This window comes from Arvicola amphibius, chromosome 12, assembly GCF_903992535.2.
Source record: "Arvicola amphibius chromosome 12, mArvAmp1.2, whole genome shotgun sequence".
Classification (NCBI taxonomy): Eukaryota; Metazoa; Chordata; class Mammalia; order Rodentia; family Cricetidae; genus Arvicola; species Arvicola amphibius.
The window spans coordinates 41,049,714-41,077,110 of NC_052058.2; the positions used below are offsets into that span (position 1 = coordinate 41,049,714).

The 27,397-nt window shown below is 39.9% G+C and overlaps 1 protein-coding gene across 2 annotated transcripts in view; it reads right to left on the bottom strand.

Moving 5' to 3' along the window:
• Znf385d (zinc finger protein 385D) overlaps positions 1-27,397 on the bottom strand; it is a 331,825-nt gene that overhangs the window by 19,106 nt on the left and 285,322 nt on the right. For both annotated transcript variants that reach the window (XM_038349498.1, XM_038349499.1), the window contains one exon: positions 3,692-3,925. In XM_038349498.1, the coding sequence (XP_038205426.1) occupies positions 3,692-3,925 (234 nt within the window). The remainder of the gene's footprint in view (positions 1-3,691; positions 3,926-27,397) is intronic.

Below are 27,397 nucleotides of genomic sequence, written 5' to 3' on the forward strand. Positions count from 1 at the left end.
GATATACCCCCAAATCTCAAGCTGTTGCCAAGACAATTGATTGCTTCTGAAAACTGACATCAGGGTCCCATTGCCAACCACAACACCTACACAATTCATTAAACATGGAAAAGTTGAGCTTGTGCCTACCTCGATCCTTCACCAGGCTACCAAAGGAGAAAAGTAAATACCAACCCAACCACAAAACCTTTGATCTACAATATGTCCTGCAAGAAAAATATGCTAAGGCAACGGTAAAACAAAGATTGTGGAAATAACACACCAATACCTAATTTAACTTAAAGTCCATGCCACAAGATGGAACCCATACTTGATACTACTTAGGTGACTAAGAATCAGAGACGAGATAGCCCAGAGACCTAGGGTAAATCCAAAAACCACTGATCTAAAAATAGGAGAAAAACATCAATAAAAAGCATCAATAAAAGTGGTATTCTGCTGTACTCATATATCAGTGACTTATTCAGTCATCATCAAAGAAGCTTCTTCTTACAGATGAGAACAGAGACTCACAGCCAGACAACATGAAGAGAGAGAATCCTTTAAACACAAAGCTTTAAATGGAATGTCTCCATCAAATGCCTTTTTTCTGAGATTGGGGAATTCCACTGAAGAGGAGGCAGCAGATGGTAAGAACCAGAGGGGATGGAGGACACTAGGAGAACAAGGCCCTCAGAATCACCTCAGCAGGGCTCATAAGAACTTACAGAGACTGAAGCAGCAAGCAAAATGACTAAGTGGCTCTGTACCAGCTCCTCTGTATATGTACTATAACTTTCAGCTTAGTAATTCTAATGGGACTCCTTGAGCATGTGAAGAAGTCAATCTCTGATTCTTGTGCCTGCTCATGTGGCTCTCTTCCTTCTTTTTAGTTGCCTTATCTGGTCTTGTTGTAATGATTTTGTTTTATTTTACTATATTTTATTTTGTCAAAAAATAAGGGGAAAGCTATAAACCTATTTATCTTATTCTACTGCGCATGTGTAGGTGCACTTTTGTGTATGTACCTGTGAGTAATCCAGAAGAGGCCATTGGATCCCCTGAAGCTTGAAGTTTGTTGTACTACACACTAGATTCTGCTCCAATGCCAGAGCAGCAGGCACTGTCAATGATTGAGCCATCTCTGCCCAGCTTTCCAGCCCTTAAATCTTAACTCTTTTGCCTGCTGACTCCAGCAGCCCCCCACTGCAAACCAGCTAAGTAAGGCAGCTTGTGCTGTCTGCTTTCCCTTCATCCTTTCTTTTTCCCAGTCCCCGAGCTTTGACCCTTCTGCTCTCTATCTGTTTGCATTCAGATCTCTACCTCATTATCTGCTACTGTATGAAGTAAATTAAAATACTCTGCAGCAATCCTGTGCTGATTCCTTTAACTCTACATCCACTCCAGCAGAAGTGTGCTGCATAGGGGGCTTTCTTCATTACACCCACCCCTTAGATTTCCCTACAGAAGACTGCACACAAAAGACCCCAGAAGCTGCTCATGTGTGACCATGCAGCTGGAGTATGGATATGGACACCACTACATCACTTAGATGCACAGAGGCTGAAGGCCAGAGTCTGTGACCTCTTGACACTGTTGTAGTTAACAAAAATAGAGCAAGTCAGAGATCAAATACAGTGTGTTCTGGGGAGGAATCAAAAGTCACTGGCTATTTTTGTCTTCTTCCTTCACCACTTCTAGTCCAAGGGCAGAACAAGTTCTAAATGAGCCGGACTGTCTGGTGGCACTTTCTAAATAGAAACATCTCTCTGATTCAGGAAGAAAAATACAAGGAAGAGGAGTAGCTGCAGTGGTCAGCACGGGCTGCTCTTCCCAAGAGAACAGTCCTATACAGGGACATGAGGAACGAGTCCTGCTAAAACTCAAATGAGATTCTTACAGCCATCCTCCGGTTTCTCAGCAGAAGACACCAAGGGTTCTTTCTCTGTCTCTTCAAAGTGACACCTGTCCAGGCCCCAAGTTTAAATCTTGGAGTCCCTAGGTATTGTGCCTGGATAAATACACATGTATTCTTTCTTGAGACATTTTGACACATAAAGTGAAAATGAGGACAACACAATTGGAACATAAAAATAATAACCTCGCGTGATTCAATGAAACATGATTCCTTTTTCCCTAAACCAGAGAATTCTTAGAAAAATTCAAGGTGTCCCCAAATCTTTCGCACCACACAGGCATGGTTGGCTTGTATTTTTGACTGTCATTGCACAGAATGACCACATGCTTGAGTACCAAGTGAATCCTGATGGTGTTTACTAACTCTTGATGTCTACACATCAAGGCGGACTTGCATTTTGTAGATACTGACTTGGGGCAGAAAGCTTTTCTGTGTATTTATCTCACGAACTCTGCCGACAGCAGCTGAGGGGCTCACGCTCCATTTGCAATCACTTCTCAGAGCATGGGGTCTAAACTTCAGTGTCACCTGCGTAGCACTGGCACTTCTCAGTGGTGACACTTCCATCAGTAACGTGAAACCAAGGCATGAACCACAATGATGCCATCTACTATATTCATTGATAGAAGCTGGCTTCTCATTTTAGGGAAAGCCAGAATTTTAGGGTAAAGTTGATCTTGGCAATCACCTAAGGTTTTTGAGAAAATCTCATGTGTTTAAGTATGTATGCACAAATAAAAAGGATAATATGCATATATTGTCACACACATTTACACATATGTATATGTTACCATGTATGTAAATATCTCTCATCTGCAAACAAAAAGAGAGCAACTTGATGGAGCCATAACTGCAAGGCCCATTGTATCCTGATCCTTTATATTCCAGTTTGCTTCTTTCTGATTTAAAAAGTTTGAAAAGATAAAAATAACTCTCTAAAAATGCTTAAGTAAGAGGAAAAGGCTTGAATCATTGTTCTGCCAGTTTTTCCCATGATCTTCTCTGTGCCCAGTCAAATTAATAATGTCTCCTTGGTGTACATCGTAAAATCTCTGAAGTAGACTTGCAGACATCACACTGATTTGACTCAGACATTGATATTAACTGTGGAAAACACGCTAAAAACTGTGCCTGGGCAGCAGCAACACTAACTGGGTTGAGTTGCAAAGGTCCTCAACCTGTGGGTTTGGCCCCATCTGAGGGACACATATCCAAGATCCCACATATTCACTGTTTACATTATGATTCATAACAATAGCGAAATTACAGTTATGAAGGAGCAACAAAATAATTTTATGGTTGGGGGTCACCACAACATGAGGAACTGTAGTAAAGGGTCACAGGGTTAGGAAGATAAAGAACTACTGGAATAGAGGCTTCATGTGGAAGCAAGTGTATAGTAATAGAGAAACAATGATAGAAAGCACATAAATACTAAGTATATTCTGAAATGACATTTTACTTTTTTTCTTGATGCTTCCCACGTACACACACGCACATGCGCGCGCGCAAACACACACACACACACACACACACACACACACACACACACACACACACACAAACACCTACATACCAGCACACATACTCTTGATCTCAAGCCATGGAAACCTTCCTTTATCCCCACGTAAATGATATTTTGCCTGTCGTTTTATGTTTTACTGGCTGGTGGATTCCATGTAATAATTGGCAGTTTTCTGTTACTGCTGGTTCCCCTGCTGCAAACGAGCTAATCTGTTCAGAGGAAGATAATTGCAGAGCAGTTGAGATAAAAAGGAAAGGCCTGCATCTCACCGCTGTTGTGAGCCTCCAGCTGCGAGGCAGAGTTCACAGCCACCTTGCATAGCGAACAGTAAAGCAGCCTTTTTGCCTTTTCTTCCTCGGTCTCTGTGGAAGGACTTGAGCTGTTGCCAGTGGCTGCCACGGCTGTGGGGCTTTTTTCCGGTTTAGAGATCTCGGTTGTTACGGCGTTGCTCTTGCGCATTTCCACATTTGTCGTTGATATCGCTGTTGTCCCTGTGGTACTGTCTGTATTCGAGACAGAACACGAGAGTTAGGAAATCATGGCAGCATTTCTCCCTACTCAGAAACACATCACTATTGTAATAATCTGCTAAAAATGATAACAGTATATAGCCAGAACGGTTTGACACCTGGGACTTAATCCTGACATCCTTCACAAATGATCACAATTAATTTCACACATTAAAATATGTTAGATGATGCCTCAAAACATACACAAGTACAGTTAGAAACTATCCTTTTGCCCCAGAATAGGCATAACACAAATTTCTCTGAACATACTGCCTCCCTGTAGGAAATGTGATAGTATGTTTCCTTCTTTATATACACGTTTCAATGCCAATAGTTTTTAAGATAAAGATATAGATCAATGCTCTTCACTGCTTTCCTTTTTCTTAGATCCTATCTTCCTATCTTCCTAACACATGCATTTCTTTATTTCAATAATAGTACAGATCCTTTGGTATACACTCAGGAAAAAGTTTACAGGATGTTAGTGTCACAATTGTTGTGTTCAGTTCTGCATCTCATTGAAATCATGGCTGTATTCATAAAGAATTCTAGCTCAGTACCTGGTACCAAAATCACTGATATAAAAATAAGTGAAATTCTATTCTGAATATTTATTAAAGGCTTGCTCTGTTTCAGCATGTGTGCATGTGTGCAGGAAGTTCATGGCAGGTGTAGTCAAGCAAAGACACTACTCTCAAGGCATCCCAGGCTTGTCATACCACGTTAGTATTTCAAGAGGTTGACGACCGTGAAAGTCTTGATGTATTGTAACCCAACAATCCTCTGGCTCCAAGTTCAGATACTAAATCTCTAGAGATCAACCTTCAAAGTGCAACCACCTCACCCTAACTTCCCTCAGAGACACACTAAATTCCCTGAATGTATGCCAATCAGCCTATCAGTAACGTTTATCATACCCAATGATCATTTACAAATAAAATCTGTTCTTGGGTACTACCTAAGCTCACATTTCTTCTGCCTCTCAGCTGATGCTTAACCTCTTAGCCTCCCTAATACTCTCAGCCTATCTCTACAGCTGCTCTTAGTTTGCTCTTCCACATGTCGTTCCATAGACTGTCATGGTCACTGTTTCATGACATAATGAAAAGTCTGAAGATAAATGCATTTGTCAGTGGCTATAAGGGACAGTGATCTGTTTGTAATGGTGTATGGTATGGGTAAATATATATGATGTTTGTGTGTGTGTATATGTGTGTGTGTGAGAGAGAGAGATGCATGCCTGCATACACACCAGGATAGTAGGTGTTGTTCCTTAGGTGCCACCACCCTTGTTTGTGGAGACAGGTTTTCACTGATCTGAAGCTTGTCAAGTAAATAAGACCTGTTGGACAAGGAACCCCAATGACCTGCTCATCTCTGCTTCTACACCAGTGCAACTACAAATATCTAGCACCATTCTCAGCTATCTTATGTACATTCTGGAGGTCAAACTCAGGCTCTCATGCTTGTACCGCAGGCACCCAACAGACTGGGCTGGACTGCAGGCCTCTGTAGCTCATATTGGCATGTATTTACTTAGGTATAGGGCTAATGGACTGAGGCTGTTTGTCAGTTACAAGATGAAAAAAACTTTTTTAGGGCTGTTCTATAAAAAGATGCATCTGGATCTAATTTCCTTCAACTGACATTCACACCCTTTAATCACTTATTTAGCAATAAGTCTCTTCCAGTGGAAGGGAAATTATTCCCCAATTAGTTATATATTTTTAAAGTGTCATCTGTGAATTAGTACCTCATGGGCAAAGAAAAACAAAATCATTCTAATTTTTGCTTCTGAATACAGGTAGGCATTCTTTGTTTCTTCTTCTAATTTGTATTTATGTGCATACATGTTGTGTGTGTGTGTATTTATGTGTGTGTTTATTTGTGTGTGTGTGTGTGTGTGTGTGTGTTGTGCCCCACATGTACACATACATCTGTGGAGGCCAGACTAGAGGATTGGATTCCCTGGAGTTGGAATTGCGAGTGGTTGTGAACTTTCAGACCTGAATGAGAGGAACTAAGTTTGATTTCTCTGCCTGGGCAGTAATTGCCCTGACCCACTGAACATCTCTCCAGTCCCAAGATGTCTGATTAACTTTCACTAGCCCAATAAATTCCCATTATTGAAAACCAGATAATAGCTCCAAAATGTCTCTAAGAGTCTAGAAGTAGCAAAAAACCAATAGCTTTCAGATAGGTCTATAACTGTTCAGTTCACCAACAAACAAAAATGATTTAAAACACTTGTCTCTAAAATTATTACCAGCATCGAGCTTACCAAGGGTTTATACTATAAAATGAATTTTATGTACTTCTTAAGACATTTCATTTTGCCTTTTCTTGAGCTACAGACATCAGAAATCTACGGAATTTAAGGAAATGATACAGGGCCTCACAATAGGACAGAGGGAGGAGGGTAAAATACTTCATGGAATGTATAAATTGGAAATTTAATAAAAGAGTGAGACGTTAATGTCAATCTTTGCCATGACTGTGATTGTCCATGGTAAGATCACAAGCAGTTCTGAGCTACAATCACTGAATTTGCTTTGCATTCAGCTCTATGGGGAGTGAGGACTGTAAATACCATACGTTAAATGCAGTGTGTCAGTACAGTGAAGTCAGAGGGCATTGGTGTGGGCATGTATTTCATGGAATGACCATGGGAAAGATTTCCCTGCTAATATACTCCTTCTAAGAGCACTCCCTATGAACCAGTATATTTCTTGTTATATATTGATCTAAAAGGGTACATAAAACACTGTATTAATCCTAAAACAATGTTCTTATTTACAGTTAGATTTGTAATTTAAAAAATTCAGTCATGGCTCTTCCAATCCCCCCAATAACTGCACTAGTATGTTCTCCTGAATCTAGAGGGCAATGCTCATTTATTCCTGCTGTGGAATAATGTTCTTGTACCTTGTAAAGATTTGCCACTCGTATTGGTTTAATAAAATGCTAATTGGTAGGGCAACCAGAGTTGGAGAATTCTGGGAAGAGGAAGGTTCAGTCTGCAGTTGCCACCTAGACACAGAGGAAGCAAGATGAACATGCTGCACTGAGAAAAGGTACCAAGCCACGTGGTTAAACATACATAAGACTTATGGGTTAATTTAAGTCATAAGAGCTAGTCAGTAACGAACCTGAGGTAATCACCCAAACAGTTTATTATTAAGTCTCTATGTATTTCTTTGGAACTGACTGGTTGCAGGACCAGGTGAGATGGAAGCCCCCAACTACATATTCTGAAAACACTGTAAGGTGACAAGTGCCAGGCTCTGTGATTAGGACTTAGTAAAGCCTTCACACCTGATGGAGACTCCTCACTTGAAACAGTACCTGGGAATTCATCACTAAATGCTTAACTTCCAACTATTTTTGACTACATAGTTGAGAATGTGTTTGTTGTTTTTTAAGCTTACAAAAATTGATAAAGACACAAATCTATATTTTTTCTAATTTTAAATTTAATGTGTAGATCTTGGGTTCATAAGGGAAGACCCCTATTCATATATAAAAAGACACTTGTTTTCTCTTGTTTTTGTTTATCTCCAATAAAGGGACATTTACTCAAATCAATAAATTAACCTAAAATTATACTTCATTAAGAGAAAATCAACTAGTCTATATTTGGTAATAAAATCAGCAGAGAAGTTTTTCTATAACATGATACAATAAATCACCAACTATACATAATTCTTATTTACCCATTAAAAGAATGTTCAGGTCTGGTGATAGCTTAGTGAGTAAAGGCATGTCTCACCAAGACTTAGAACCCATGTTAAATCCCTGTGTCCCATACAGTTTAAGAACATAACTACATCTCTCTGGTTGTCCTCTGACCTATATATGTGTGCCATGACATCACACAAACAGGAAGAAAGACAGGCAGACAAATTGTCAGAATGACAGGGACACACACACACACACACACACACAAATGTAATAGAATGGAGAGAATATTATTCATGGCAGAACAGTTCCCCAGCACACCAAGTGGTCCTTTATCCTTGAAATCCACAATTCCTATCCAGTCTCAGAAAATAAACTAAAAGTCCGAGGCACCCCATTTACTTCCTAATCAGTGATCTTCTATACTATCAAGGTTGTAATGGCAAAGAATGTCTTAGAAATTGTATCTGTGCAGGATGCTCAAGGAGACATGATGACTGAGTGACAAGATACAGTAGTGATTCAAACAAACAACCTCTCTCCCACACCCAGCGTTCCATAAGTCAGAATGAGGCAGAAGCTTTAGGAAATTGCTCATCAATGTGAGTTCATTAGTTTTAAGGAACAAATCACAGCACTGTGAAATACTGATAAGGGGAATTTGGTAAAGAGCCTGGAGGGTTGGTGCTATTTTCTTACATCTATTTCTACATCTAAATTTAAAATTCAAGTCTGTTAAATGCAAGGAAGAGGACTTGCCAACAAAAGTGCAATATAATCAGAGGCACATCCAGAGCTATAGAACCCAGTTCTCAGTTTGGAGACAAGTTAACTTCAGGACGTTTTCTGCGGTCAAGCTGTGCTCTCGAGTGGAAACTCAGACTTGGTATTTCATAGCCTACTTCCAAATTTGAGCCTGTCATTGTACTCTAGAATGACTCATGTCTTCAAACTCCATTTCATCAACATTTCATGTTAAGCAGCTAACTTCAGCGTTAAGACACTATGGGTAGCAAGGTCGTTAAATATAGGTCATGTGCTTAGTGGTGGAAGGGACACACTCAAAACTTCAAACACTAAGCTCTCACAAACCTAGCCTGTCACTTGCTCTGCTCATTTATGTACTTCTAGTTTGCATAACCCTGTAGAAGGAGCTGCAGGCTGCGTCCCACCGCCCAGCTCCCAGCCACCGGCTAGCTTATGCCCTGAAATAACAACACACAAATTGTATTCATTTAAACACTGCCTAGCCCATTAGCTCTAGCCTCTTACTTGCTAACCCTCACATCTTGCTTAACCCATTTCTAATAATCTGTGTAACACCACAAGGAGGTGGCTTATTGGGAAAGATTCAGCATGTCTGACCTGAAGGCTGGCTTCATGGTGACTGTCTCACTTCCCTTCTTCCCAGCATTCTGTTCTGTCTACTCCACCCACCTATGTTCTGACATATCAGGCCAAGCAGCTTCTTTATTAATTAATGAATGAAAGTAACACATAGGCAGATGACCCTTCTCCATCACAACCCAGGCACCTGATAAATACTTATGGAAAGAAGTGAAGGAAAGAACACGATTGAGCACGGTGAGGCACTATCCAATGCATTTGTAGGGACTAATGAATCCAACTCATAAAAGCCTAAAAGATGCATATCATTCTTGTACCCAGCTTCTCAAAGAAATTGGGGCCTTGAAAATTGTTGGAATTTCCAATTGACAGATCAGTAGCAGGTAGCACAATGGTCTGAATTCATACTGCTTCAGTGGTACTGAGCCGACATTCATTTCTTTATTGACAAAATTGTGTATTGCAAAAGATTTCGAGTGAGTCATGATTCACCTTGAAATCTAAAAGATAACATCTCAAACCTTTGATTTAAAATGCAAGTATCCATAGTCTAAGTTAATTGTGACTGTCTAATTGTGCTTTTATGCACTGCTCAAACCCACTCAGACAAAGGGGGAAAGAGAAAAAGTTACATCTGTCAAATGACACAGGTAAGAATCGGCTTACTGTCTATATAGCTGGGGAGCCTGCATGGGACCAAACTAGGCCCTCTGCATGTAGGTGACAGCTGTGTAGCCTGGACTGTTTGGGGGACCCCAATCAGTGGGACCAGGATCTATCCCTGGTACATGAGAGCTGATTTGGGGGGGGGCTCATTTCCTATGATGCCTTGCTCAACTTTGATGCAGTGGGGAGAATCTTGGTCCTGCCTCAACTAAATATACCAAGTTTTGTTGACTCTCCATAGGAAGCTTTACCCTCTCTGAGGAGTGGAAGACAGGATGGCTTGGGGGTGTTTAGGAGAGGGGACCTGTGGTTGATATGTAAAATGAATAAAACTTTTTCTTTAAAAAAATCACAGTCAAAAAATCATGGTTTCTTTACCACCGCAAAATTCAGAGAATGCGGGGGTAATTATTCACTCTTCCCAGTGTTCCCCAAAGGCTGTTCAAATTTCTTTGCACTGTTCAGCCAGTTTCTCTAGTAACAATATATGTGACAGGAAGCTGAAAATAATGGGTGCGGTTCAGGCAGAAGAAAAATGGTATGAGTCTATATTGCTATGCTCTCATTCTGCCAGGGCCCCACAGCAAATACTCATTAATGCTACTGTCACTGTTTGGCTCTGCCATCCAAACAGGCTGTTGATACTTTGTGGAGTGGGCTTTAGTTGAAAATGAAAGGATCTATGTCAGGATTCAGAGTGGCCCATTTGCAGTCCTGTCTTCTATAAAAAACCATCCTAAATACGGATTTTTGTTTTAATCTACAAAGCACTGCCATCAACTTGAATTCTCTGTAACAAAGCAGAGCAGACAAACTATTCAGATGTATTCCCCCAGTGACTTCAGAACTTCAGAACCAGAACCAAGTGTGGAAGCATATCTGGGTCCCAGCAGGTTCCTTACAGGTAGCACGGATCCATGCTGTGACATTCAGGTCATTATTACATTGTCCTGTGGACAGAAGAATCTGAATTGCATGTATTGTTTCTTTCTCCCTCATGAGAATTTCATTCCCAGACTTGCTGACAGATAAATACTGAAACTCTTGAATATGCTGACAAAATGAATTACAGGTTGCGGAAAGCTCTAGGTTCATTCTGGCACTGCTTAAAAGTGGCCCCCAATGAGACACAGCTATAACCCCAATACTGGGAAAGTTCAAAATCATTCTTTTTATTTATAAAGTATTAAGGCTGCCTAGTTAGATATATGGGACACTATCTAAGAAATGAAAGAAACAAAGTGAGAGAGGGATGAGAGAGAAAAAGAGAATGAGAGAGAGGAAGTAGAACAAGAGAGAGAGAGAGAGAGAGAGAGAGAGAGAGAGAGAGAGAGGATGTTTCATGACTAGAAAAATAACCCCCACTGAAGAGCTGTTGGTAGTCTATGGCAGCTGAGGAAGGAGAGTAAATATTTTGATATGCATGTCCCCTAATAGGTTGACCATATTTCAGTAATGTGTACATGGGCAGACTAATTGGACCCAATGATTATTGAAGACAAAAAAAAAAAAAAAAAACACCCATACATTTGGGAGGGAAATGTGGCAGGGGTTTTGGATTGGAAGACTAGAAGTAGGTATGACCAAAATATATTGTGACCATGCATGAATTTCTCAAGGAATAAATAAAAATGCACTAAACAGAATCAGGCAAGGGAGAATGAAGCAAGGTTATTATGACTTTTAAGTCACCTGTACAAGGTAGTGGGGCATTGTTGCAAAATCAAAATAATAGAATAAAAGGGGCTGGGGCCAGGAAGCTAATGGTGGGGCTTCTGAGAAGTAGAGAGAAGAGAGAGTGAAGGACATTTAAACCAGGCAGAGGGGAGAGGCTGTAGCTCTCACAAGCTGCAAAGAAACAGGTCTCATCAGAACCTGCCCAGCGTCTCTCAGGGAAATTAGGAGAGTCCAGTCATTGGCCAAGCACAGCTGAGATCTATTTTGCATCTTCACACTCTACAACTTTGAAATATCCTTGGCATTTTACAGGAGCACACTAATCTAAACTGGGATTTCACCCAGTAAAAGGAGACTACGCCGCCTAGGGAAATGTCCTCTTCCACACAACAGCAGCCAACAAGTCCATGGAAGAAGCTAAATTGAAAACAAGGAAAGTAAGCCAACTGTCCAGTGTTAAGGGCGCACAGCTTCACCTGATGTTTTGGATAAAGTCCCAAATGTAAGTTACATATAAATATTCTAAATCATAACTGACAATGCCTCTATTAACATACATGTTAAAATTCTGAGTTGGCCACAGACTATAATGTCTGGGCCACACACTGCTAGTGTTGGAAGGCACTCTAGTATGCAGAACTGCTCATGGTCACCACAGTTAAGGTACAACCTAGGTCTTTATTGAGGCTCCTTTTAGAATACGAGGACAGATATGCTTATTAAAAACTATTATGACATTTACTTCTTTTTATTTTTTTCCCTTTTTAAAAACATTTTCTTATTTTCATATCCTAATCAAAGTTTCCCCTACCTTGCTCTTCCAAGTGTCCCCCTTCTCTCCCCTACCCATCCCATCCACTCTTCCTCCTCTGCTTCTCCTCAGATACAGGCCCACATCCCAGGGATATCAGCCAACTGTGGTATGTCAAGCTGCAGTGAGACCAGGTACCCCCTACTCCACAAAGGTTAGATGAACCAATCTAGTAGGAGGAAAGGGTCCCAAAATCAAACAACAGAATCAGAGACAGCCTCTGCTGTCACTGCTAGAGGTCCCACACAAAGACCAAGTAAGTTACACAACTCTAGCATAAATGCAGAGGGCATAGGTCAGTCCCATGCAGGTTCCCTGGATGTTGGTTCAGACTCTGTGAGCCCCTGTAATCCAGGTTACTTGATTCTGTGAGTTTTCTTGTGGTGCCCTTGAACCCTCTGGCTCCTACAATCCTTCCTCCCTCTCTTCAGCAGGTTTCCCCAAGTCCTAACTCTTGGATAACTGGGGGTCCCTTCCTTTGTTTCCATCAGTTGCTGGATGCAGCCTCTCTGGTGACACTCAGGCTAGGCACTAATCTATGTGTACTGAATAATATCACTAGGAGTTATTTCATTGGTTGTTTTTTTTTTTTTCATTGCCTGTCATGTTTGGGTCTATCCCAGGTCTCTGGGGTATCCAGGCTCTGGGCCCTGGCCTTCAGCAGGGATTTCCAGCTGGGCCAGACACTGGTTGGTCAGTCCTGCAATTTCTCTGCCATCTTTGCCCCAGCACATCTTGCAGACAGGACAAAATTTGGCTAGATTGGTGTCCTAGTCCTTCCCCTGGAAGTCTTACATGGTTACAGGATGGTTCAGGCTCAGGATCTTCCATTACTAAGACTCTTACCTGGGGTTACCCTCATAGATTCCTGGCAGTTTCCATTGCTCTGGGTTTCTAGTTCATCCCGCAGATGCCCCATGGCATTTGCTTTATTACAGAAAAGTTTTCCTCTCTCCTTTGTTTGGAATCAGAAGGAATACTGCCTAGGGTGAAAGCCTTCATGCATCTTCCTACCTCTCTTCATTCTCTGGCATCCTCTGGGTTGATAATAGAAAGACAAGCCCATGTAGGAGGACTTCATCACATCAGAATTACAGCTTCTTAGGGTTAATTATGACGCTTTTCTTCATATGCTTCCTGTTTTAATATACCACAGCTAGCCTTGAATCTGCTAGGTAAGTGATGATGTCTTCAGATGTGTGACATTAGCCTTTTCTCAGCCTTTCAATGAATGCATTTCTATCTTTGTCAAGGGCTCAACCAAAAACCGAGCAACAATATACAACAGCACACCCGTGGCCTCCTGAACTCAGTTCCTACCTTTATTCATTTTCTCCAAATACTTGAAAAACACTTTCATTCTTTACTTCATTGGTTTCCACAGTATCTCACTGAAACAGGCACAGTGCGAGAAACATTCAAGAATCAAGCATAATGGTGCTCCTGAAAATTCATAATCCTAGAACTTTCCTTGGCCTCATGACCACAGGAACATTTTAGAAAGAGAGGTTTCAAATTCCACTGCCCAGTCTCTGATTCAGTATGTACTGGTGGGAGCCTGAATGTTTGCATTTCTAACAAATCACCAAGAATTACTGCAGCTGTGAGAAGCATACTTCAAAACCACCACGGATATAACTGCCAGTCAGTTTCTGGCTCAGAATTATTGGTGTCAGCTGTGAAGTTAAATACCACTTAAACAGCAAGTCACACACTTAAGAAAAGAAAATTAAGAATCGAGTGGTTTAGTGTCTCTCTTTTCCTGTGGCTGAGGAAGTTCAGGGACATGGGACTTTTTTGTGCAAAAATGGGACTCTCTGTGTGTCCCAAGAAAGCCAGGACAAGTCAAACACCCATGAAAAGCCATTTCAGAAAAGTAGAAAACACACAAACAGACAAAAATGGAGCTGGAGAAGATGGCTCAAGAGTTAAGAGCACTTGCTGCTCTTCTAGAGGAAAAAGTTCATTTCTAAGCACACATATCAGGCTGCTTATAACTCCAGATGCAGGGTCTAATAACTCCTCTGGACTCTGTGACTATCCTCCCATGTATGCATATATATATATATATATGTATATATATATATATGTGTGTGTGTGTGTGTGTGTGTGTGTGTGTATGTATAGAATTATATGTATATATGTGTATATACACACATGCATATGTACATACATATATGTGCATGTGCACACATATGCAAAGAGCCATATATATACACACATAAAAATCAAAATAAATGTTTAAAAAGAACAAGAAAAAGCAATAACAAATACAGTTAGATGTATGAATGTTTCTGCAAGTGCACATGTACACAAGGCATAATGTATATATAATGTGTGTTTAATGATCCCAAGCACAACATGTGCATTTCTAACGTGAGAGGCAGGTCTCGAAATAATTGTTATAATCAAGAACATAAGAAGACACATTTAGATATTTGATATAGAGCTCAATCCCAATCGATCTTCCATTCAACTGTAAGATCAACCTTTTTTTTTTTTAACAGAAATGGGGTCTCATCTCTAATTAGAGTTTGTATTTCTAAGAATTTTTTCCTTTTAGAGGATTCCTTATATATCTGTTGTTTCATCCCCTCTGAATGTAAATTAAAGCAATGTAAATTAATCATTAGTCAGGCTCAGTCTATCTGGGTAGATCCAGTCACTGTACCCGGAGCTAATAAGCACCAAGATAAATGTGTGCATCTTGTCAGACAATATTCTGCAAACTATTAAGGGAAAGAAAAAAAAGGAAAAACAAACAAAAATGGTGTGTTACAAAGCTAGTTTAAGCAACTGAATGCAGTCTTAAGGTTTTATTACTGTGAAGAGACACCATGATCACAGCAACTCTTATAAAGGAAAACATTTAATTGGGACTGGATTTCAGTTCAGAGGTTCAGCTCATTATTATCATGGCTGGACACATGGCATCACCCAGGCAGACATGGTGCTACAGAGACAGTCGAGAGCTCTATGTCCAGATTGGCAGACAGAAGAGAATGAGAATGGACCAGACTTGAGAAGCTGAAACCTCAAAGCTCACGCCCAGTGACACTTCCTCCAAGAAGTCCACATCTCCCAATAGTGTCATCCCTTATGAACCTATGGGGGCCATTTTCACTCAATCTACCTGTCTCAGTTAGGGTTTCTATTGCTGTGAACAGACACTGTGACCACAGCAACTCTTATAAGAGGAAAAAATTAATTAGGACTGGCCAGAGGTTCAGTTCATTACCATAATGGTAGGACCAGACATGGTGTTGGAGAAGGAGCTGCTACATGTTTTATACAGGCAACAGGATGTAGACTGTGACACTAGGAGTGGCATGAGCATTGGAAACTGCAAAGCCTAACCCCACAGTGACATACTTCCTGTAACAAGGCCACACCTCCTAATAGGCCACTCCCTTTGTCGGCCATTTTCTTTCAAACTACTACATCACTACAGACGACATGAGATTAGAAAGATATCATTTTAAGCCTCTTAGATAATATATTTCCCTCAGTAGCACAAAAGAAAAAAATCAGTATATAGATATTGTTTCTCATGTTTCCAAAGCTTTCAAAGGTTAAAAAAATATGTAAGTACTGTATATGGTAGTAAGCCTATATACTGAAAACCTTGTTTCCATATCTGGCAAGCAGTCAAGGTTTAATTTTGCAGTTAGTGGCCGAGGTAGAGATCTGCTTAAAAAATATAGCAAGAGCCTTTTCCCTCTGACCGAGTGCTCTAGTGTTGTAGGAGGGGCTGCTTGTTCATCCTGGCCACCCCAGAATAACCACACAGAAACTGTATTAATTAAATCACTACTTGGCCCATTAGCTCTAACTCTTCTCATTGGCTAACTCTTACATCTTAGTTTAACCCATTTCTATTAATCTATGTATTGCCACATGGCAGTGGCTTACTGGCTAAATTGTGGCAGCATTTCTTACTCTGGCAGCAGATCCATGGCATCTCCCTGACTCTGCTCTCTTCCTCCCAGAATTCAGTTCTGTCTTCCTTGCCTACCTAAGTTCTGCCCTATCAATAGGCCAGGGCAGTTTCTTTATTCATTAACCAATGAAAGCTGCACATGGACAGAAGGACCTCCCACACCAATCTAGGGAAGAAATTAGAAAGAATCTTGTGTCCTTAACTTCTATTGTAGCTATATATCTGTCAAGAATTATAGCACAGGTACCATGAAGTTGAAAATATTTGCTGATTGAAATGGAACACAAAATGAATGAGCTCTTGCCTATTTATATTTCTGATATGTAGAGGATATATAGAGAAGTTAAAAGGTCATCATGCTAAGTTACTTATCATTGGTCTAGGATTCTATTGAGCAGAATATAACAGTGAAGAAAATAACAAGTTCTCATAATCAACAGTACCTAATGAAATACATAGTATGGATATAATTTAGAACATTATCCCATCTGGTCATAGGCATTTTAGTACCTGTAGAGATTACTCACATTTTCCACTATAGTGCCAGAGAATTTCATGAATTAACTAGAAAGAACCTATTTTAATTATCAGAAAGAAGCTACAATGTAACCAGGGAGTTTATGCCACAGTCCTTTATGCAGACATCCAGAGTAAAGGTCTCTTTAATTTCAGACTACTAGGAAAAGGATTTCCAGGGAGGCAATTCCACTAGAGAAATGATAGAATACTTTACAAAGAGGAGGAAGAAACAAGATAAGGAAAGGCCTTCACAAAGATGAAGAGAATACTCATTTTTGTAGAAACATTATCTACAATTGCATATGGTCTTTTCAACTGAAAACTAAACTAGCAATTTATTATTACTTTTTTGCCTTGAGAAATGAGGGAGAAAGAAGTCACCATACAATTACCTAACAGAATTTCTCCATTCAAAGTTGTTGCCCCTTTACAGTGTTAGCCATGACAATTTTTAAAGATGAGAACAACCATAAAATAATAGAGAAAATATACAAGTTAAAATACAACAGGAGAAAGCTAAATGTACTATTTCTCAGAAGGATGAAAGCAGAAAGATTCTTAGAACTTCTTGGAAAATCAGGAACAGTGGCATGGAGCCCATATTCCCAAAAAGGAAGAAGGGAAATTTTCTACAAAATTGTGCCATATAGGCACAATTTCATAAAATTCCAGGTATAGTATTAGATTTCCTACTATCCTCATTAACTATAATGTAGTTATTGAACTTCCAAACTATAAAATTCTTTTTTATAATTTCTCAAAATAGTCATTATATCTCCAGTTCAGGAAAAAAAAAACACTAAAGAAACATCATTAAACAAAAACAAACACAAATAATTACTTTTTAATTTTTCCCAAATTGTGAAACTCCTTTCTTTCTTTCTTTCTTTCTTTCTTTCTTTCTTTCTTTCTTTCTTTCTTTCTTTCTTTCTTTCTTCCTTTGTAGCTTTGGAGCCTGTCCTGGAACTAGCTCTTGTATACCAGGCTGGCCTCGTACTCACAGAGATCTGCTTGCCTCTGCCTCCCGAGTGCTGAGATAAAAGGTGTGTGCCACCACCATCCAGCCTGTTCTGACTCTCTATGGGCTTCACTTAAAAGTATTCATCTGTGAATAGTTCAAACCTGATTGTTTACATATACTGTATTTAGTTTAATAATGTAAATTATTTTTAAGGCAGAACTGTGTTCATAAAAGCATTGTGTTTGAGAGTTAATTTCAAAGGTCACGTGTGAGCTTTTGGATAACCCTAGTGGCTAGTTCCATGCTGCAGAATGTTAAATTTTTTGCGGCCACAAAAGGGCAGAAATAGGCTCCCTTGTGTCCTAAATTTGCAAGAGAAGCTGATATATTCCTTTTATTTTAGGAGGCAAAATATCCATCTAATTAGAGCATATCTTATACAGACAGAAAATCTAGACTCTATCATTAGTTTAAGTAAATTAACATTTAATAAAAATAACATTAAAATAACATACAAGACAACTTTCACATCTTAGGAGTCAGCCTTTTCATTAAGACCCATATATCTTTTGTAATTTCTTGTTTTGATTTTGGTTTTTGTGGTATAGCCAAATTTAATTTAGCTTTCTTCACTCCTCCAAGAGATTCATGTATGCTTTATTATTATGCCCATGGGATTGAGTTAATTATCACCATAATAAGTTTTCACCAAACGGTTCTGTGTTTAAATATGCCTGAAATAAACCACTCAGGGTCACAGTCACAAAGTTTGGACTAACGCTGGCTACTTAGTTATGTTGAACTGAACTGTTTTCTTGCTTTACAGAGATCATTACTTTACCGGCCATGGTGATCTCAGAAACTCTGAAGCCAGGAAGGAGACTGACTCACTGTTTAATCGTGGTGAAACTGTGTGAAGACAGCAGTGAGTAGGAAACCCCAGAATCCTGTGTCTCCTCCTGCTAGGCCTGTCTTGCTTTCTTCCCACCAGCCTGAGTGCCCAGGGGATGATGACACCCTTCCTTCTTCTCCCTCTGGCAGGCTCAGTCAAGTATCTGTTGGTTCTTTTTCAACGTTTCCAATGAGTTATTTCATAAGAGAAACAAAGTGGTGCTGAGGACACATATATCTTATAGGTCTCTCCACTGGTTAGTTGATTTTTTCAGACCAGGGTGGCCTCAAACTTAACATCTTTCTGCTTGCCTTAGTTTCCCTATTATAAGGTATGCATCACCCAGTTTGGCAAACTCTGTTTTAATTATTGATATTGTTGTTACTTTTAATCAAAGACCAATTATGAATAATAAAAGTAATTGCTAGTACCTTGATTGTGTCAACTTGCCTTATAGAGTGTTTACTAAAAGCAGTTTCATTTTTGAGTTATGGAAGATGCACTTCTGGTGTGTTCTGCTTTCGGTAGAGCTGTTGTGAAGGCAGCATCGTCTTTGGAATTGTTTCCCTAGCAATGGAAAAGCCTTCCCATGGAGTGTGACATTCTTTGTCCTCTCTAACAGGCTTTTCGTGCCTGAAGAGGAAGTCAGTCCAGGAACGCTAGCACTCCAGGCTTGGAAGTGTGTAGTCAAACATCTCAGTGTGTCAGGTGAAGAACATAGCCAAGCCTTGTATTTGGAAGTGTTCTGCCAAGCAATCAAGATCACAGCCAAGTCCCAACAGCCAGTCCACAGGTTTGAGGAGACAAGGCACTGCCAGGAGGCAAGCTGCTCTAGAAGAAACAGGGCCTAGGGTATTTGAGGACATGGTTTAAGAACACATTAGGCAGAAAGGTGGTAACCTTGTCAGTTTATTTTTAGCATGACAGCCTGGCCTTTTGGTCAGACCCCATGGCTTCATAGAGGAAAATTTCCAAGCTCACCATCTGGCCTTCCAAAAAAGATGCCAAGGGATGAAGGCAGCAGTGATCCAGATTCTACCCATTGTGTCTTGAGATCACACTGGTCTAGACAGGTGACTTCCTACCTCATTACAATAAAAGACCAATGCAAACAAATAGCACATGTGTGTATGTATCTCTCTGTGAGATTTTTACTAGCTTCCATAAACCAGCCCTTTAGGAGGGCATTTCTATTGAAAGCAAATAAAAGTTTTTCTCACTTTCTGTGGAAAAAAACAAAACAAAAAGCAAACAGAAAAGAATGAAGAAGAAGAAGAAGAAGAAGAAGAAGAAGAAGAAGAAGAAGAAGAAGAAGAAGAAGAAGAACCAAAGTTTTGTCAACTCAGAAAATAGAATCCATTTGTATGGTCTGGTCCAGCAACATCATCCTCTCAGAAAGAGAATATACTTGCCTAGAGCTGTTCTATGAAAAGTTCATGCTTTTCAGAAAAATTAAATCCCAGAATAAAGTCATCAATATGACTCAAGGGAACAATTGCTTCTACGTATTATAGGAATTTTTGAAAGATTTTTGGATATTAAAAAATACTGTGTTTTGTTTTCATACAACTTATTTCCATAAACAATGTGATGTGTTTATGTGTGTATGTGAGTATATGTGCATGTGTGTGTGAGTGTTGGGGGTAATCATCATGGTATCATTTCAGGAATTATTTCTCATTTAACAGTTCAGAAGAAAATAATCCCCTATGCCCCAATATTTAGAAGATAATTTCAAAACCAGCTTGTCTCCTTTTTGCTGACCAGTCAGTCATAGGAAATAAGCATGGCTTTCACTAGAGGTCAATTAATGAAAGTTGAATATATTTGAGTAAGGAAATTTCTTGAATTTGCTCATTAACAGCCACAGAGGTATGTAATTTATGCCTTACATTTTATTTCACTGAGAGGTAAATTTTGTGACTTCCTTCCTTTCCTTTTCTTCTGTTTGGTTTTATGTTTTACCTAGGGTTGCATTCTCCAGGCTGTCTGGGACCTCATTATGCAGCCCCAGCTGACCTGGATGATCGTTCTGACTCAGCCTCCTGAATATCTGTCTTACAGGCACTAACCCAGCTAACCTTTTATTCATAAAATAATGTTTTATCATCAATAATCCCAGAACATAAGAGGTAGAGGCATGAGGACTGTCATAAGTACAAGATCTACAGAGTGAAAGCACATGCTAAATATAATTAAATAATAAACAAATAAGTTTATCATTAATTGAACTTGATAGAATGAAAAAAGGAAGGAAGATAAAAGGAAATAGGAAAGGAATGTTGACTTTTATCAACTCATCTGGATAGATGCATGAGATAAACTAATTCATAGGTGGTGAGGGGGGTCTTTTTTGTATGTGTTGTTTTCATTGGCTGAATAAAGAAAACTGCCTTGGCCTTTTGATAGGGCAGAAAATTAGGTGGGCAGAGTAGACAGAACAGAATTCTCGGAGGAAGAAAGCAGAGTCAGAGAAAGCCCCATGGAGCAAGCTGCCAGGTCAGACATGCTGAATCTTTCCAGGTAAGCCATGACATCATGGTGAAATACAGATCAATAGAAATGGGTTAATCAAGATGTGAGAGTTAGCCAATAAGAGGCTAGAAATAATGGGCCAGGTAGTGTTTAAAGTAATACAATTTCTGTGTTGTTATTTTGGGGGCTAAATTAGCCGGGCAGATTGGAACAAAGGGCCCACACTCCTCTAGGGCAATGGGAATACATCCCGCTCTCCTCATAACAATAGGATTTGGCTGCAATCCATCAGTTGTATCTCTGAGGTTCCATCATTACAGGTGCCTTGATTTTATGGAAGGTTTATCCTCCTAAAATTTCTGAGGTAAGAATGGAAAAGATGTCCACTGTGTAAATGGTGACGGTGATGTTGCTGCATTGAAGGAAGTGAATGAATAGCAAATGTGGAAGAAATATAGTCTATTGTGCAAGTTCCCAGCTATACAAGATGTTTACAGTCATCAGTTGCCATGCTAAAATAAAGACTTCTTTCTCAATGACTTTAATGACTCATTAGTTTTAGCTATGACTTTCTCTAGATAACTAGACCCACAACTTGGCTGTCTAATTTTATAAGTGATTATTCTAAATGACATGACTATTACACTAATTCTCTATTAGGTATAGCAATAACTGTCTCTTCAAAGTAAACCTGGATCATTACAAAAAATAATGTGTGATTCAAAATATCAACAAGCTATAAACTAATGACTTCTATTTGGTTCTTTTAAATTTCAAATCATTTTGTGTATTCTCTGCTTTAGAGCAATGCTATAAGACAAACAATATGGGGTTTATAAGATTTGTTTTAATTAATATTTTACTTATATTCACATGTCAGTGTGTGTTTGAGTATGAAGAGGGAAGTACTCATAGAAGAGAATCAATTCCACTAGAGTTAGAATTATAAGATGTTAACGGTATCCTCTATGGGCACCAGAAATGAAACTCAGGTCTTCTGTAAGAACATCATGTGCTCTGCTGACCCATCATTCTAGGACAAGAGGCCCTATTTTGTAATTGAAAATCTATCATAGAATGGACATACTTTCTGGAATAATGTAGATACTAATTATAAAATTTATATTCAGAATCAAAATTATTTACACATTAATGTTATCATCTGGTAGAGAAAACATTATCTCTGACCTTAATGAGCAAAGTCTAAGAATCTTAAGAGGTATCAATAAGACTTTGTTTCAATCATACAGTTAAAATTTTCTATTTCTACAAAAAATATTTCTAAGTTAATGTTTATTACTAGAAAGTAGTATGTAATTTTGAACTATTTTGTAGATTACACAACAGAAATATACATCTTAACCATTTTAGTGTGATATTATATTATTGTAAATTGGATGCCCTGTGCTAGATTTGTAATTCTTATTGACTATATTTATAAAAGTATTTAACTTTCTCTAAATACAATCAAAAAATGCCAAATTTTCAGAAATATGCTTTAAAACTAAAGTTTCAATTTCACTTTGTGAATTACTATGATGGGACCATCTGTTGTTTCATGTAAGAAGGGATGTTCATCTGCAGGCTGTCCCCTTAGATAAAGAATATACCAAGGCTTGAGGGATAATGCTGAGGTGAAGGTCACTTGTTGCTCTCCCAGAGAACTCAAGTTTGGTTCCCAGTACTAACATGAAGTTCAAAACCTCCTATACCTCCAGCTACCAAAGACATGGCATTGTCCACTATTTTCCCCAGGAACCCACTATGTGACATATACTAGCACATGCACTTAAACAATGACTTTTAAAAGAATAAGCCAAGCTTTCCCCTCTGCTCATGTTACTGCTATTCATCATTCTGGTGAATGACTAAACCCTAATTAAGGAAGAGAGAAAGGGACAACCAGATTAGAGGGAAGGAAGGAAGACTTTCTCTGCTTTCAGCTAATATAATTTCATGGCCTAACTATTGTTTATAAGCTTGGTAATGTCATAAATGCAACATTTGTGTAAAAAATCAGTTGTATTTTTACCAACAGCAATGAATAATCTATAGATTACTGTGACAGATTAGTCCATTTACAATAGTATTAAAAACATAAAATATTCAGCACTAAATTCAACCATTATCATGAGAGTTATGCACATAGAAAACTATAAGATAATTTTGAAAGACATTAAAGACGGCTTGAAGTACGTAAGTGAAAAACACATGCCCATTTATTGGAAAACTTAATGTTAATGTGGCAAGATGGCCCAAATTAGTCCACATTATCTGTGTAATCACTCAAAATTTATAAGTGAAATTTTTTATAGAGTTTGATAATGTGATCTATAACTCATAGAAAGGTAAAAAGGATAAAACTGAATAACTCACACTTCTTGTTTTAAACATATATTAAAAAGTATATCAATCAAAGGAGTATGCAGCCTAAGGATGAACTCTATCAAAAAGAAGGTGTCTTAATTAAGGTCTCCATTGTTTTGACGAGACACCATGACCAGGGCAATGCTTATAAAGGAAAATATTTAATTGGGACTGGCTTACAGTTTCGGAGGTTTAGTTCATTATCATCATGGCGGGGGGCACGGTGTTATACAGGCAGACATAATGCTAAAGAAGAAGCTGCTACATGCTGCTATGCAGACAACAGCATGTAAACTGTGACACTAAGAGCAGCTTGAGCATTGGAGACCTCAAAGCCCACCCACACAGTTACATGCTTCCTCCATAAGGGCCATCTCCACCCCAATAAAGCCACACTTCCTAATAGAGCCACTTCTTGTGAGATTATGGTGGCCAATTACATCCAAACTCTTACAGAAGATAAGAAAACAACATAAAATGGCAGAAAATATGTACAGATTGTGTACTTTACAATATATGGAGAAACCCTGCAGTTGAACAATAGAGAACAAACAACCAGTTAGAAAGTAGACAGGAGATTTGTCAATGTACTAAATTACAGCTACATAAACCAACAAAGACATGGAAGAAATTCAGCATGAAATTCTGAAATGATAGTATCCATATTCACTAGAACCAAACAAAGCACAAAACATTAATTCAGATTAAAGCAAAGCCAGTGAGGAAAGAGTGTTGGCAAAACTGCCAAGGAGCTGGAATCTACCCATGGTTGGTTTTCTCAAAAGCAGAAGTTTCTCAAAAAGTTACACAGGTTTCTCTGTGGCTCAGAATTATAGCTCTTTGAAAATACACATATTAGTGAAAATATATGCTTACAAGTAACTTGACCATGAACAGGCGTTGCTAAGTTGCCCTGTTCATACTCATCAGACCAAACTAACACTTTTGCCTATGCACTGACTTAAGGATACATCAATGCTGGATACTTCTACATGGAATTTCTTTCAGCCTTTAGAGAAGGTAATGCTGGTTGAAGTTGTGTTATGGCTGACCCTTGATAGCATATGCCCAACAAAAATTAGTTGATCACAAAAGTCCAGTCTTTGTGTGGTCTTACTCATATACAATGTCAGGAGTATCCACAGAGACAGAGAGCAGATTGGCAGCCACAGGTAATGAGACTGGGTCAGTTAGGAGGCTTGGGGGTTTCCACTTGTGGGGAAGGAAGAAGTTATGATTGTACTAATGGCAGATCATTACAAACATATTTAAAACACTTGGTTATATACCTTAATCTTATAAAATATTTTCATATTATGTATATTTCCTACTTTTAATTTATTATGAGACCGATGTTTCTGTAGTGGCCAAAGCCCTGGGTGGCCCTGGTCTTCCAGATTTCATCTTGTTTTATCAACACAGGTGAAAGTGTGTCTACCCATCTTACAACTCTTCTCTTCTGCCTTCTTTCTCTCAATAGCGTCTATCACATTCAAATAAGCTTTACCACACGTTGAGCCCAAAATTGTTTTTATCTGCATCCTAGACTTGCGAGCAGGGACTTAGAGTTGTTTCAATCTCTGTTGATCCTTAGTATCCAGAACAACTTCTTAAAGAGAAAGATTTCCTGATAAGTAGTTTCTGCATCAGTGAATGAGACAATCCAGAAAAAGCAGTGATGCTTTGGGAAGAGAGGAAGAGAGAAATCCAATACCACTGCATGGTCACATGTATCAAAGTCATTTTCATCTCTCACCAAGTTTCATCATCTTTGATTGAGGTGTGGTTTAATTAAATAATTTAGGGAGAGTGGTGATTCCTTCATTGAGGGTAGGTATATATCCCAAGATTCATCAGGTTCCTTGGAACTTTAAGCTAATTGATTTTTATAAACAAGATGGTTATAAAAACAGAAGTTTTAGGTCTGCTCTGGGCCCCTGGAGCGGTGGAGGGGGCCTGTGTTGATGTCTGTTGCTCCTGATGATGCTCGGGGTTGTACAGGAGCCTATAGTCTAGGCGATCACCTGGGACCATGCTGGTGTCTGAGGACCATGCTACCCCGGGAGCCATGCTGCCCTGCCATCTGAGATCATGGTGACATCCAGGCCTGAGTTGCTTCCTAGGAGCATGTCTGGGCCCATGTTACTGGGCTAGTATCTGTATTGAAGTCCATGGCCCATGTTTCTACCAAAGGCCACATAGATGAACAAGGTGAACCATAACCTGTGGCCATGGGGTGACCCGAGGACCATGCTGCTACCAAAGACATCCTGATCTGAGTGATTTGCACTGCCACCTAGGGCCATGGTGTCATCTGGGCCAGAGCTGCTGCTGAGGACCATGTCTGGGTCCATGGTGCTGCTGCAGGTGGGATCTATGGTGATGTCAGTGGCCCATGTTTGCAGAGTAGTCATTGGAACCATGCAGTACTGAAACAGTCTTCCCCTTCTGGTCCTGGGATGGCTGGCCCTGCCCGTCATTGGATACTGAATCAGGTGAGCTGGTCCTTCCCATCAGGGCTGAGCTTGCCCCTGCTCTAGGAAAAGATGGACCCACTGCTCTCTACAGGTATACACCTCTCTTGGGCAATACACTAGAGGTGATCCTATAATCAAGACTCAAGTAAACGAACCCTGAGGGCCTGAGAGCAGAGAAGGGGGTCCTGTCCCCTCTTATCTGTCTTGTGGTGGCATAAGAGAGAATGATGCCTTTCCTCATTACCCATTGTCATCTGCACCAGGCGATGGAGTTGACCCAGGGGTCACAACTGTAAAAGAAGTAGCCCTGCCCTCTCCAGTTTCAGCACACAGGAGAGCAGGCCCGGGACCTCGCCTGGGCAACACTCTAGAGCTGACCCTGTTTTCAAGGTTGTGGCTGAACCAGGCATGAGGGTATGAGAACCGGAGAGCTGCCCCTGCCCCTATCCCTGCCTCCCATACCCGCCCTTCAGCAATCAGGAGAGAAAACCCTGCACCTCGTCTGTGCAAAACAGTAGAGCTGGTATTGGTGAAGTGAGTGTGGGGAACCTGGATCTGAGGGCCTAAAGACGGAAGAACTGCCCGCACCCCTTGCTGCAGGCTGCATTGGGTGAGCTAGGGGAGGCAGTGCTGGATGGTTCACCTGGGTAGTGATGATGAGGGAAAGCAAGCGAGCTGACCAACCCAGCTACCAGGCAGGACCAGAACCCGGGATATGAGTTGACCCAGCTCAATATCCACCTCATCTATGAACTGTTGAAGCATGTGAAGGAGACGAACCCACAGATTCCAAATAGCAGGAGCTCCATGACACAGGACAATAGCAAGATATCTAGTGAGATCCCATAAGCAGAGGCTTGAGAAAACAAAGGCCTAGAGCCAACGACTTATGGCAATAAACACTTGCACATAAAGAGTAAATTGTGTGATTCAACAGGCCACACTACAGCTTCAAAACCAAGATTCATTATTATCTATTTCTTTTTCGAGACAGGGTTTCTCTGTAGCTTGGGAGACTGTCTTGGAACTAGCTCTTTTAGACCAGGCTGACTTTGACCTTACAGAGATCTGCTTGCTTCTGCCTCTGCCTCCCAAGTGTTGGGATTAAAGACATACACCACCACCACCCGTCTTTTCATTTGTTTCTTTCTGTTTGGTTTGGTTTTTGGTTTTTCTTGTAAATTTGGTTTTGATATGGGGAGAGCTTACAAGGAAGAGCAGAGGGCAGATCTGAGGAGGCAAGGAGATAAGTAGGATCAGAATGCATGTTGTGAAATCACAAAGACTCAATAAAAGTTTTTTACGTAGTATTACTACTTACTATTTCTAAAGAAGGATTAGTGGGTGGGGAAGTGTATAATTCTGAAGCTGTGGCTTAACTGGCTAGAGTGATTGAACGGCCTTTGGAAGGTTGCTGCTGCAGCTGGATGAAGACAGTGATTGCAAGTTTTGTTTCCTTTTCATTCTCCTTGGTCAGAAAGAAGGGAGCGCTGCAGCCAAGGAGAATGATGCTGAGACTCTTAGGAAAAACAATAAAAACTTACACCGCTGAGAAAGATATTAGGATAAAAACATGAAAATCAAGCCAATAAGACAGTGGGGGAATGTGAACTCTAAGGCATCAAGTAACCAGGGAGTGCCAAAAATAGGACCGGA